Source organism: Euprymna scolopes, chromosome 42 (genome assembly GCF_053919585.1).
Source record: "Euprymna scolopes isolate OS-2025 chromosome 42, ASM5391958v1, whole genome shotgun sequence".
NCBI classification, from domain to species: Eukaryota; Metazoa; Mollusca; class Cephalopoda; order Sepiida; family Sepiolidae; genus Euprymna; species Euprymna scolopes.
Genome location: NC_136523.1, coordinates 35,145,374 through 35,159,985, shown reverse-complemented (window position 1 = coordinate 35,159,985; position 14,612 = coordinate 35,145,374). Strand labels below are relative to the sequence as shown.

Sequence of the window (14,612 nt, the reverse complement as noted above, 5' to 3'; positions counted from 1 at the left end):
ATATATATATATATATATATATATATATAGTAAAAGGTATAATTTCTTTTTAATAATAATTGACCAAAGTGCTCAATTACCACAGCAGGAGCTTAATATATTAAAAAAAAAAAAAAACCTAGTCATTTTCGTTATGTGAGACCTTCAGTATGGGATAAGGTTATCTTCTTTGTGTAATATATGGTCAAAAGTAGGATGTAGGAACATTTGTAATATACAAACTACACTTTTGACACACTTTTTTTTTTTTTGTTTTAAATGAATGAAAAAAAACAAACAAACATGCAGTTCCGTGGGCCCTTTGGGGTTGAGTTGTCACAGAGGATAAAGGAACTTGTTGCAACTAGTTTTCCTTAGCTTTTATCTTAAAAAAATTTATCCAAAGAAAAATTTTATGAAAAAGTGGGGGAGGGGGCAAAGACATCGAAAACAACTGATGTAAAAAAGAAGTAGAAAAATATAAAGCAAAAAAAAAAAAAAAAGGTAAAGACAAACAAAACATTTTTTTAAGTAAAAAAGGGATAAAAAAAAAAAACTTAATCAACGATTATAAATGAAAAAACTAAAACTTTCAAATGTAGAAAAAGAATTTTTTTTTAATTTAGGAAAAAAAAAAAATTGATGAAAGTATAAAAAGTAAAATAAAAATCTTAAAAAAATATAGAAAAGTAAAAAAATAAAAATTTTAAAAAAATATAGAAAAGTAAAAAAATAAAAATCTTAATAAAAATATAAAAAAGTAAAAAAAATAAAAATCTTAATGAAAAAAAAATATAGAAAAGTAAAAAAATAAAAATCTTAATAAAAATATAAAAAAGTAAAAAAAATAAAAATCTTAATAAAAATATAAAAAAGTAAAAAAAATAAAAATCTTAATGAAAAAAAAAATATAGAAAAGTAAAAAAATAAAAATTTTAATGAAAAAATTATAGAAAAGTAAAAAAATAAAAATTCTAAAAAAATATAGAAAAGTAAAAAGATTAAAAAACTTAAGCGGTCAAAAAAAAAAAAAAAAAAAAATTAAAAAGATTAAGCCAAGCTTAACCTTTCAAAACTAAAGAATTAAATTAAAAATTTAAAAGAAAACGATTTAAAATAAAATTATCTTCAAATCCGCATCAATTATCAGGGGAATGTAGTTCGAACTGATGTAAAAAGTTAAACATGAAAACGAAATGGATGCTTCAGTACTTGTACAGTTTAATGTATTTGCTTCCCCACCAAAGCAAGTTAGGCACAAGGCCGTTTTTAATGTGGGGTAAAAACCAGCTCCCCTAAAAGTAGGCAAAAAGTGGTCACTCTGGTTACTAAAAATAATAATTGTCCCAGTATAGAGGGTTCCCCCCCCCCCATTGACTGGTACATACTATCCTAAGTGCAGCATCTGCAGAACAGATACTACACTTTGATCCCAACAGTTCAATCAAGACATTAAAAATAAAAATATCGGTCATATTGAACGTATCCGTATAACTGAAGATCTATAAAAAAATTTTTAACTTAATTTCGAGTATTTTTTTTTTTTTTTTTTTTTTTTACAGCGGAAAAACACGTTTTTATGACAGCACATTGAAGGTAGACATCTTTGAATTTTTGTTTGGATTTTTAGAACACGCCACGGGGAGATAACTCCGTTTAAAGCGCCTACACTCCCTCCCCATCATACTAGCTTTTCTTCCTAAAAATCGAACCTTTTGCTCAGTATCATAAATTGTTTTTTTTTTACTGTAAACAAAAAAAAAATAAAATAAATAAAATACTTGATGAAATTAAGTAAAAATTTTTTTTTGGAGAACTCCATTTTCTAACGGATACATACAATATATAGTTTTTTTTTCGATATTTTCATTTTTAAATGTCTTGATTAAACTGTACAAATACTGATTCTTCCTGTTCCGCAGTTTTATTATGCTTCCCCATCTATTTCAATCGACCAATGAGTATAGTTCATACTTTATATGTTTTCACTAAAAAAACAAGAGAGGAGAATGCTTTTGCCTTGTTTGCAGTAGGTGTGGACGGACATGAACTAGCTTTAACCCTGCCGTAAAATTATTGTCGATAACGGACTTAATTTTCATATTAGCAGGAAAACAATTTTTTTTTTTTTTTTTTTAAAGTTTATTTAATGACTTTTAATGTGGGGGATCACTTTTAAATTATAACGTTCTATTAAATCTTTCTTTTACACAACAAAAATAGCTCAATTAAGAGAGCTTTGCTGATTGACCGAAAAGTGGGGGATCGATTTAATAGAACTGTTATGATTTAAAAGTGATCCCCCACGTTAAAAGTCATTAAATAAACTTTACGAAAGAATTTTTTTTTTCCGTTAATATGAAAGTTAAGTCTGTTCTCGACGATAATCCACAGAAAAAATAAGACAACGTCAAAAGGAATTAATTTTACGGCAGCGGTGGGGAAAGCTCGTTCAGGCCCGCTTAGATGTGTTCTCATATAAATATCACACATGCGCACTTATGACAAGTAAGCTACACACAAACGTTTGTGTTTCATGCCTGATATAAATAAGCAGATGGATTTTTCTTCTAAGCTCTATGCTTGTATTGAGCACTGTTGAAGAAAATACTAACAAAAGTATATACATGATATTTCAGAAGTGTACAAGACACAAAATATTAATAACGTATGGTTCTTCTGCAGAATTTCCTATGTATGTGTGTATATAATGTATGTATAATGCATGTATGTGTGTGTATAATGCATGTGTGTGTGTGTATAATGCATGTGTGTGTGTGTATAATGCATGTGTATGTGTGTATAATGCATGTATGTGTGTGTATAATGCATGTGTATCTGTGTGTGTATAATGCATGTGTGTGTGTGTATAATGCATGTGTATATAATGCATGTGTATGTGTGTGTATAATGCATGTGTATGCGTGTATAATGCATGTATGTGTGTATAATGCATGTATGTGTGTATATAATGTATGCATGTGTGTGTATAATGCATGTGTGTGTGTGATTGTGTGTATATAATTCATGTATGTGTGTATATAATGCATGTATGTGTGTATATAATGCATGTATGTGTGTATATAATGCATGTATGTGTGTATATAATGCATGTATGTGTGTATATAATGCATGTATGTGTGTATATAATGTATATATAACGCATGTACGTGTGTATATAATGTGTGTATGTGTTTATATAATGTATATATAATGCATGTATGTGTGTATATAATGCATGTATGTGTATATATATATAATGCATGTGTGTGTATATAATGCATGTATGTGTATATATATATATATAATGCATGTATGTGTGTATATAATGTATATATAATGCATGTATGTGTGTATATAATGTATATATAACGCATGTACGTGTGTATATAATACATAATGCATACGCCCGAGTGTCTAATGCACATGTGTGTGTCTGCAACACAAGCATGTTTTCCTGTGTTGGACACACATAATACAGGGATTTTCTATCCATAAACATAAAACACATTCATGTGCACATTTGCAACACATGTTAATAGTGCACACATGTGCATCTTAATGTGTGTCTGATGCACGTGCCCGGAGTGTGTCCACCATGCATAATGCACACGGCTGTGTATCCGTAAGGTCTAACAGCTGCGTCTATGTTTCTGTACGTTTTCCCCCCTTGTGCATTTGTACTGTGCGCAACGATGCACACGTGTCCATTGTTAAGGCGTTCCTGTGTGCCCAATATGCGTAATGTGTTGGGTTTGCGTACGGTAAGCTGGAATACAGTCTAAACATGAGAATCGACTAAATTCTTCAGTTTCCTCCCCTCGCAGACACCCCAAGACTCTTGCATAAAAAAAAAAAAAAAAAAAAATTACAATGAAACACTGAGGAGGAGGGAGGGGGTCAGATGCAGGATATGTGGTGTTCAAACACAACAGAGGAGGAGGTTCCTTTCTCCTCCTCCAATTCATTCATAAAAAGACATGACATTATAAATGCTGAATGACCTCTGTTAGAGATAGTAATAGTCATAGCAGTGACACTGGTTTTAGTAGTAGTAGTAGGAGGACGAGTAGTAGTAGTAGTAGTAGTAAGAGGAATTGAAATGGAGATGGTGGTGGTTGTGTGTGTGAAGGAGGATCAAGTGAGAGTGAATGAGAGAGGAGGAGGGGATGGAGAAGGTGTAGACCAACCCCACCCCTGACTCCATCCCTAAACAGCTTCGGATTTTCGATAGTTGTTGGCAGGCGTGACCACGTTGCCCGGCATGACGTAATCTCCAATCATGAACTGGTTGCTAACAGGGTAATGGCTCGTGCCGCCAGTAATTACATTCTGAAAAAAAAAAATAAATAAATATAATAAAAATAAATAAAAACAAATAAATTATTAGATTACAATTTCAAAAATTCAAATGGTTAAAAAATAAATAAACAATAACAAGGTTCTTGTTAAGAGATGTCAATGTTAATTGTTTATAGTTAAAAGTAATTTTTACAGAAAATTGGGCAGACTCACATTTTTCTTAGACGTTATATAAAGTAGATGGTAGGAGTCTAAATACAAGGGACATAACTACAAAAGGAATATTTTCGATAACTTATATCATATATAGTCAACTACATATAAGATACAATTAGTTGCTGCTTGTTAAGTTATGGTCAACAAATAGTGGTGACCCAAGTGGAAAGAAAAAAAAAAAACTTAAATTCTGAATTTGTATTCCAATAACAACAATATTTATTAATTAACAGTTGATTTTCTATTATTTGACAAACGCGTTCGACCAGCGCATACATTTTACCAGACATTAAAACCCTAAAATTTTGCTTCGACAACATCTGTAGATATCCCAAGCATTACCACCTTCAGCTTGGCACATAAAAGATGGGGGGGGGGAGAATTCTTGTATAACCCTGACAAAAATGTTTTTAGTAATTGAAAATTTGATTTTTAATAAATAAATGTATTTATTGAAAAAGAAAAAAAAAAAAAATCTGAACGTATTGTTAGTCTTTTAAACGATTCAATTTTATATTCCAAAATCAATAGTGCTTATTAAGAGTGGATTTTCTATTATTTGGAGAACATTATTAATATATATATATATATATATATATATATATATAAAACCATGCGTGTGCCACAAATTTCAGTACTGACATGTTTACGATCCTGAGTAAATTGCACTTGCCCTTTCATTTAAAAATTTCTAGACACTATTTTTATTAAGTCATTGAGACCTTCTCTTTGCAAGCAAAAAAAAATTTCTTTTAGGATTTAATTAAGTTTCTATGTAATTGTACCCCCGTTTATTTTTCGCTTTTATTTCTTTCTCACCCACCATATTGATGACTTTTTAAAAAAAAAATTTTTTAATCATATTTTCTTTGATTTAGCTCTGTTGAGGGAGGAACGAAACCTGGTTAGCTAACCTTTATTTTCATTTTTTTAAATCATTATATTGATTGGTCTGTATTTAGTCATTATATATGTATGTATGTGTATATATATATACATATATATATTTGGTAAAACTGGTAATTAGTAAAGACCTGAAGAGAGTGCTCAATACTATTGCAGAGCAAATATGTGTTTTATTTTTTTTTATTACCGTTTTATTTGTTTGGCTACATATGTTTTGGATGTTGGATCATGTTTACGATCCGACAGCTTCGTCAGGCCTGTGAGATAAAACGGTAATAAAAAAATGAATATATATATATATATATATATATATATATATATTACACACACACAGGGTGATAAGCCAAAAGTAAATGGATAGCATTTTGAATAGGTTTATGTACCAGTTATGTTAATGCAATTCTGTATTAAAACTATAACTAACCTGCCGACCTACTTTTGGCTCAGCCGGTATAAATATATAAATTATTATGGAAAAAAAGAAAATGAATTAAATAATTGGGAGCGAAGGGTGGGATAGAGTAAAAAGTTGACAGTTTCAGAATTTTTTTTTTTTTTTTTTTTTTGATAAGGATCAATAATTTGCATTACTTAGACTACTGCTCTCAGCAGCAAAATCCTGCCCCTTCACTGTATAGTCTGCAGTAAAGGGGTAACATTTTGCTGTTTTACAGGTTGGTTGAGGGTATTTACATCAAGAACGTGTATATATATATATATATATATACACACACACATACACACACATATATACATATATCAATGTTTTTAGGGATACAAAATTTAAATATTGCAATTAGGAAGGGAACACTTATGATTCATGATTAAAAATAAATTTATTAGATACATATATATTCCTTTAATTTTCTCTCCAAAAAGGGGAACAGGAGAGGAAAGAAAGAGAAATGGGGAGCCAGCTGACCGGTTTCGACCCTCACTTCTCAAAGCTGTATCGAGGGAAATTTTTTTTTTTTTTTTTTAAACAAATAATAAAAAAGCGATTAAAATTGCATTTTATTCAATTTACAGGGAGAAAAAAAAAAAAACTGGGAAAACGATTAAAATAAAACAGCGTTATGGTCAAATACCCTAGACATTAATCACGTTCAAACCCAGGAGGCATTCCCTTTGCTTACAAAGGGAAGGTTTTCTAAGTCGAACGTGAATAGTCTCCAAGATCTTAAGGTGATATAGTGAATGAGCACGACTCAATAGAAAAAGAGTCCGTGCTAAAGTTCGCTGCACAAGACGGGTTTTTAAGTAAATGATCAGTAATTGAAGACCCGTGTGTGTTAGTAACAACGTCCGTTGCCCGGTAGGTTCCATTCCTAATTTTACTGAGTACATATTGGATTCTTCTATCTAATCTTTTATATATATATATATATATATATATATATATAAATGTGTTATGAAAATATATATATGGCAATTAAGCTACACAGAATATTCTGGATTGATTCTCGTGAGAATTCGTCTGGCTTATTTTTAAGGCTGATATCTGTAGTATCAAAGATGTTTATAAGGGTGTATGAAATTAACAATCCCACAAGATCAGATGCCTCTGCAGAATCTAAAGACCCATTGCCAAGTCAAAGGAGTTTGTCCTTTTTTGTTTTTATTCATTGGTTATTGTTATTTACTAGAACTGATTTTCTACATTTTTTTAATGTAGATTTCTTCTGGGGATCTCGACAAATTCTAGGGTAATGTTGAAAAGTTCTTCAGATATCAAGGAATAGAAATCTATGTCGTCGAACTGTAGAAACACACCTATTTTTGTTTTTTATATTTTTAAACCAAGTGATTACCTCATCAGTATTTGCTCACTGGTTTAATTCTAGGTCTTGTTTGATTTGTTTGTTTACTCTAGAGAGTATTGCTTTGCTAATTCTACCTATTTCTGATTTAGTTGGGTTTATCAAGCGAGTGCTTGGGTTATTATTGAAGTCACATTTGTGGTTTTTGAGTAAAATGTATGCTTCTCTAGGTTTCAAGTTGCCAACTTTATCGCTAATTTTTAATTTATCGGTGATTTGTTTACTTTTAGTATTTATTATATCCATGTAGTCGCATTCGTTTGTATCTAGTTTTTGTAGTTTTTTTTTTTGTAACGTTTTTATCACATAAAAATTTCTGCTTTTATCGTTATAATTCATAAAATATTTAAAAAAAAAAAAATTTTTTTTTTAAAATCACCAAAAAAATATCTTTATTATACAAACATAGTTTATTCCAAAGATTAATTTTTGGAGTTTATAATTTAAATACCATTTCGGACGTATGGCCTTTGCAGCTCACATGTATATGACAATCTAGAGGTTCAATTTTAACAAACTGTACACATTAAATTAGGCTGTACTTTGGCAATAACTTGTTGAATGTTGTCTTCCAAGTGGTCTATTGTGTCTGGTTTATCAGTGTAGACATGGGACTTTACATATCCTACAAAGAAAATCTAATGGGGTTAGACTACACAGACGAGTTTGCCAGTTGACGGGACCATTTCGTGATATTATTTGTTCATTAAATGTTTCTCTCATTTGATCATATTGTGTGCTGTGTGGCATATACTGTACATTGAAGTGGCACTTGCCCTATGAGAGTTGAACCAGCTCCTTCCAAAGGAGGAAGTTAGATGTAAGTGTGAAATTTACAAACAATTCCAGTCACATGTATATCCCCATTAGGGGAGATGACGTTAGGTTTTTGCACTTCTTGCTGGGAGGTGTCAACGTTCTACATACAGTGCCTAGTATTTCTAAATTGTCACCCATCTGTCATTGACCAGGCTTAACATTGCTTAACTTTGCTGATCCTATGAGACCAGGTGTGTTAATGTGGTTATGCCGTGTATTGTGTTGCATGTGATTCTGTTCTGCTGAAACCACACGAATTGACAAATCAAACTGAACTAAAAGCAACCAATAGTTGCCAAATCTGGCAAAAAAAAAGTACTTGTAAAACAAGGGGCGCAGGGACCTTTTTCTTCGGTTTACTTCCTAACTTTTTGTTTTCTCAGGAAAATAGAACAGACAAAACGCTAAGTGCTTGGAAAGAAAAACCACCAAACATATGATGACCATTGTCCGATACATTTTCAACTTCATATTTTCTGGTCCCACCGACAAAAGGAGGGTGGACCTGTAAATTCACCCTAGTCCGTTTGTCTGTCTGCACTTTTTTCAATAACTACGCCTTGGAATTTTTTTTTTTAAATTTTGCACAAACATTAAACATGATACGAGTAAAAACGTAACAGAAGGAATTTTCCAGGAAAACTAAAATGTTGAAAATGCTTGATCTGAGAAATGAAGACATGCCGTTAGCAAAAAAAAGACCCGAAGTATCTATGATAAGGGGATGCGGGGATAGTAGATAAAAAGTTTTGATCAAACAGACATCTTTTATTTGTATTATTTGGATTCATCGGACTACTGTCCTCATCTTGAGTGTCATTTTCACAACATTTTGGTTGATGTAACCTCCGATTTTATTCAGGCGTAAGTGTTCGAACTCGGGATTCTGCACAAAATCCTGTATTTAATCCACGAGAGTAGCAGGCTCTCATTCTATCAGCCATGACTGGGTAGAAGTCTTAAATAAATCACAACTGTATTTTTGGGCCGCCCACACTGAGAATTGAACCTTCAATCGCCAGGATTGTAACTTTTGCAACTGAATTTCATCAAGTACTCTATTGTACTGTGCCACGATTCCACGAGTTCGACAGAAAGATTCCACCGAACATGGTCAGAGGTCATATTGACTTAAATGTTGTGTGACTAACACTCACGACGAGAACAGTAGTCCGAAGAATCCAAATTATACGAAATCCTCATCTAAAAAATTCTGTATCATAACATCTTTCTTTTTTATTTCTTCCTTTTCTTTTTTTTCATCCGTTCTTCTTTTTCTTTTACTCACCCCACCCCCACAGCATGGATGGTTTGATAGAGGGAGAAAAGGAAGAGAAAAAAGATGAAGAAAAGCGGAATAAAAATAAAGCTACAAACATTGGTTGGTTGTTTTTGTTTTACGGCATATCAACCCTTTTCAGGTCATTTAATACCGAACCCAGTGATTTTGAAAAACATTTTCTTATAGAAGTTTTTTTTTTTTTTTTTTTTCCAAATCAGTTTCTATTCAACCCATAGTTGGGACCCTAACAGGTACTACCACTTCAGGTCAGAGTGGACCTGGGAGCAATGGCAATTAGAGGGTGGCTCCACACTCCCCAAAGCCCGCAAAAGCTGGGATATAGTTCAAGATCAGCTGTAAGGAAGGGAAATAAAATCAAGCCGACTGACAACGCTAACATTCGGCAGAAGTCAATCATATTATGAGAGGCGTTATCAAAGTAATGCCTCCTATTTTTTATTTCGCCCGAATGGATCAAATTGCATTGTTATGATGACTGAACTCTTGCATTCATGACATGAACGTTTCATCTCTCTTTTGCAGATATTGACGGTGTGAAACTAAGAGAGCAAACCCGTCATGAACATTCGTCAGAAGCAGAGATGCGTTATTGAATTCCTCCGTGCAGAAAAAACCTGAACCGATCAACATTCACTGACACCTGTTTAACATTTACTAAGGCGATGCAGTTGATGTCGGGACAGTTAGGAGATGAGTTCGTCGATTTCAGAGTAGTGACAGAGACATGAGTGTCAACGCGTGCTCCAGAGTTTTACAACGAGGCATCAAAAAAGGCTGGCAAAAGTGCATTGAGAATGATAGTGACTAGAAAAATAAATTCCAAAGCACAAAGGGTCGTTCATTTTCATGGTACCGCTCCAGTCTTTATAGCTCTTAGTTTTTTTAATTAAAAAATAAGAGGCTTTACTTTTGGGGGAAAAAAAAAAAAAAAAAATCTTAAATTAAAAAGAAAAATGCATTTTATGAAATACGAAAAAGGCAGCGAAATAAAAAACAGAACTTGACTGAATATGATCTGTTAATTAGTTTACGTGGGAATCATGTACGTACAAATATCTAAACATGTACACATAACTAATCTACAATATAAAAGGTAGCTGTCTGTGTGTTAATATGTCCAACTAAAACTTTAAAAATACACAACAAACACCAACAAAGTTGTTAACCTCTCTGTGTGAAAATAAGCATGACCCCAGGAATAATATCTAAAATTTAGAAAGACTGACTGGTGGATCTGAAGACCCCCCCCCCCGGATCTATTAATAAAAGAAAATTAAAAAGATTTTTTTAAAAATTTCTTTCAATGGATTATGATCGAGGACACTAGTCTATCAGATTATCAAAATAGTCAAGGGTTGTGCAGTTTCTAATGCAACATTCTAAGTAAATCCATCATCCATTTTAAAACCACTCCAAGTTTTTAAGCCAAATTTTGCAGATTTAGCCCTTTTTTCAGGCAGTTTAGCCTTTTATGAATTTTTATTTAAAAAAAAATAAAAAATAAAAAAAAGGCTAAACTACTTTTAAAAAAGGTTAAATTGAAATTTGGCCTCAAAACTTTGAGTGGTTCTGAAATGGGTGATCGATTTCCTAAAATATTGCATTAGAAACTGAGCACCCCCTAAAAATATTTAAATATTGAATTAAGAAAATTTTTTTTTTGATAATCTAGAAGACTTGTGTCCATCTGATAATCCGTTGAAAAAAAAAAAAAAAAAAAATGAAAATAAAGGGGGTGCAAGATTCTTCAGGTCCACCTAGTGAGTCATTCTTTTTTTTTTGGGGGGGGGGGGGGCCAAATATATATTTATAGCATTTAATGTTATGTATTAATAAATGGAGCGGGGAGTAATTAAACAGACTATTTAAAATCTATTTAGATTTTTTTATATTTATCCCATTACTTTGTTTTTTTTTTTTTTAATGATCCTGGACAACACTGGGTGGTCCTGCCAGTTTTATACATAAAACAAAAATTTCTCCTGTTGGATTTTCAAAATTAAGGAAATCCTATCTTAATAATTAAAAAAAAAAAAAAAAAAATAGTTTGCACTGAATAAGGGAAAATCTAATCATGTCCGACAAATTGACACAATAGACACAGTGGACAAATAGATGATGCATCGGACGCAAAGACAACACAACCGACACCTCGGGCGCAAAGACAACACAACCGACACCTCGGGCGCAAAGACAACACAACCGACACCTCGGGCGCAAAGACAACACAACCGACACCTCGGGCGCAAAGACAACACAACCGACACCTCGGGCGCAAAGACAACACAACCGACACCGAGGACGCAAAGACAACACAATCGTCACATCAAACGCAAAGACAACACAATCGTCACATCAAACGCAAAGACAACACAATCGACACCTTGAATGCAAAGACAACACAATCGACACCTCGGCCGCAAAGACAACACAACCGACACCTAGGACGCAAAGACAACACAATCGTCACATCGAACGCAAAGACAACACAATCGTCACATCGAACGCAAAGACAACACAATCGTCACATCGAACGCAAAGACAACACAATCGTCACATCGAACGCAAAGACAACACAATCGTCACATCGAACGCAAAGACAACACAATCGTCACATCGAACGCAAAGACAACACAATCGTCACATCGAACGCAAAGACAACACAATCGTCACATCGAACGCAAAGACAACACAATCGTCACATCGAACGCAAAGACAACACAATCGTCACATCGAACGCAAAGACAACACAATCGTCACATCGAACGCAAAGACAACACAATCGTCACATCGAACGCAAAGACAACACAATCGTCACATCGAACGCAAAGACAACACAATCGTCACATCGAACGCAAAGACAACACAATCGTCACATCGAACGCAAAGACAACACAATCGACACCTTGAATGCAAAGACAACACAATCGACACCTCGGCCGCAAAGACAACACAACCGACACCTAGGACGCAAAGACAACACAATCGTCACATCGAACGCAAAGACAACACAATCGTCACATCGAACGCAAAGACAACACAATCGTCACATCAGACGCAAAGACAACACAATAGTCACATCGAACGCAAAGACAACACAATCGTCACATCGAACGCAAAGACAACACAATAGTTACATCAGACGCAAAGACAACACAATAGTCACATCGAACGCAAAGACAACACAATCGTCACATCGAACGCAAAGACAACACAATCGTCACATCAGATGCAAAGACAACACAATCGTCACATCAGACGCAAAGACAACACAATAGTCACATCAGACGCAAAGACAACACAATAGTCACATCAGATGCAAAGACAACACAATAGTCACATCGGACGCAAAGACAACACAATCGTCACATCGAACGCAAAGACAACACAATCGTCACATCGAACGCAAAGACAACACAATCGTCACATCAGATGCAAAGACAACACAATCGTCACATCGGACGCAAAGACAACACAATAGTCACATCAGACGCAAAGACAACACAATCGAAAAAGTAGAAAGATAGAAAATGATTGTAAAATATGCAGTGATGATGAAGATGAGACAAAGATGCAAGAAAATATGTAAAAAAAAAGATAAAACTTGTTTTCTTAAGGTCTTTGTTATCATTGACATCTTACCTATTCTGAACAGCCCCAGAAACAGAATTAAAAAGGTTTTTATTAACCGCAAATAAAACAATTTGTACACTTATTAAGTATACATATGCCTAAGTGCTTGCTATATTAGACAATGAGAGAAGTAAAATCGCCAACCATTTTTTGTTAAATATCTATTGCTTCTTGCCTTCAGACGACCTAACCATTAGTGTTGGGACGATTAATCAGAATCGGTATTGGAATTGGTATCAGGAAAATTTGTGCATATTTTCCGATGCCAAAACGATTCTTTTGTCTTTTTTATTTGATTTTGTTTAAAAACGAAATCTTCCATTGCTGGTAATAATGATAAAATAATATTGATTGATTTTAAACACTAAAATTTATAGATCAGCCCACCTCCTTTCAATATATTCTTTATATATTTTTATGTTTAAGAAAAATATGTTTCAATATATTATGTTTCAATATATTCTTTATATATTTTTATGTTTAAGAAAAAAGTGTGCACATGTAACGCATGTTTTACGGTAATCATAAAAAATAGCAACATCAGAGTTAAATATTTAGAGATTCACTAAGAATCGAATCGATAAGAAATATTGAAATCGTCTCATTACTAACCGACATATCCTTCTTATTCGGTAATCAAACGAGGATTCAACAAAAACATAGTTCGTTTATGGCCATGGCCGATTAAAAAACAATTTATTATATTAATATAACGCTCTGCCTGATAAGGCATCGAGCACTGTAGAAATCTGTGTACGAATCTGAAATGTGCAGCAATAGTTTTAAAAGCTGATACCATGAACTGTTTTTGTACCTGTGTATCTATAATTAATAAAAATTAAATCACTATCCAACGAAACATGTGTAAGACAGACTATATGAAAATTTAGACGCCCTTTTCAAAAAAAAATAAAAATAAAAAGATGTGTGGAGTGATTCATCTTTTGTCATTTGAAATGATTTATCTCTATCTCTCTCTCTCTATATATATATATATATAACTGGAGAGAATAAAAAGCTCAACCAGACGGGAGCTTATAAAGAAATAAAAATTACAATTGTAATTTATATATATATATATATGTTTCTTTGTCTTGCATACAATAAAATTTCTATATTCGAAATTTAACTGTTTCCAATCACAAATTCTAAATTCCTAAATTATGATTATATATATATATATATCAATTTATACTCACCAATTTCTAGTATTTTTTTTAAGGTGCTTAAATTTTCATATCATGTTTTATACGTGTTTCATTGGATAGTGATCTAATTCTTTAATTATATATATATAAATATTGGCAAAAAAGAAACCCAGCAGAATGCTCTATCATAAGGGGGGAAAAAAAAATTTTTTAAATAAAAGTGTAATATTTATGTTTTTTTTTGTTTTTTTTTCAGAAGTTTAGAAAGGAAAAGTCATTTGTACGTCAATTTCAAACCTGATAATAGGAAACCATTTTTGTTCCCAGTATCAAGTTCTCTTCAGTTGATCTATCTCCTTTGTCTATCAAGACAGATGAGAGATCAGCTGAAGGGAAGTTAATATTGAGAACTAAAACTATTATCAGGTTTGAAATTGACTTTATCGATGGCTTAATTTATCTAAATGCCTGAAAAGAAAATATATA

General features: G+C 32.7%; 1 protein-coding gene across 7 annotated transcripts in view; it reads right to left on the bottom strand.

Moving 5' to 3' along the window:
• Positions 1-2,097: 2,097 nt before the first annotated feature.
• The window catches only part of LOC145267015 (histone-arginine methyltransferase CARM1-like), a 206,289-nt gene continuing 193,774 nt past the window's right edge, over positions 2,098-14,612 (bottom strand). For 3 of the 7 annotated variants that reach the window (XM_080122917.1, XM_080122919.1, XM_080122918.1), the window contains one exon: positions 2,320-4,311. In XM_080122917.1, the coding sequence (XP_079979043.1) occupies positions 4,189-4,311 (123 nt within the window). In that variant the 3' untranslated portion in view covers positions 2,320-4,188. Of the gene's footprint in view, positions 4,312-14,612 lie in introns of all 7 variants that reach the window. The other 4 variants (XM_080122921.1, XM_080122922.1, XM_080122926.1 and 1 more) reach the window with 2 other exon arrangements.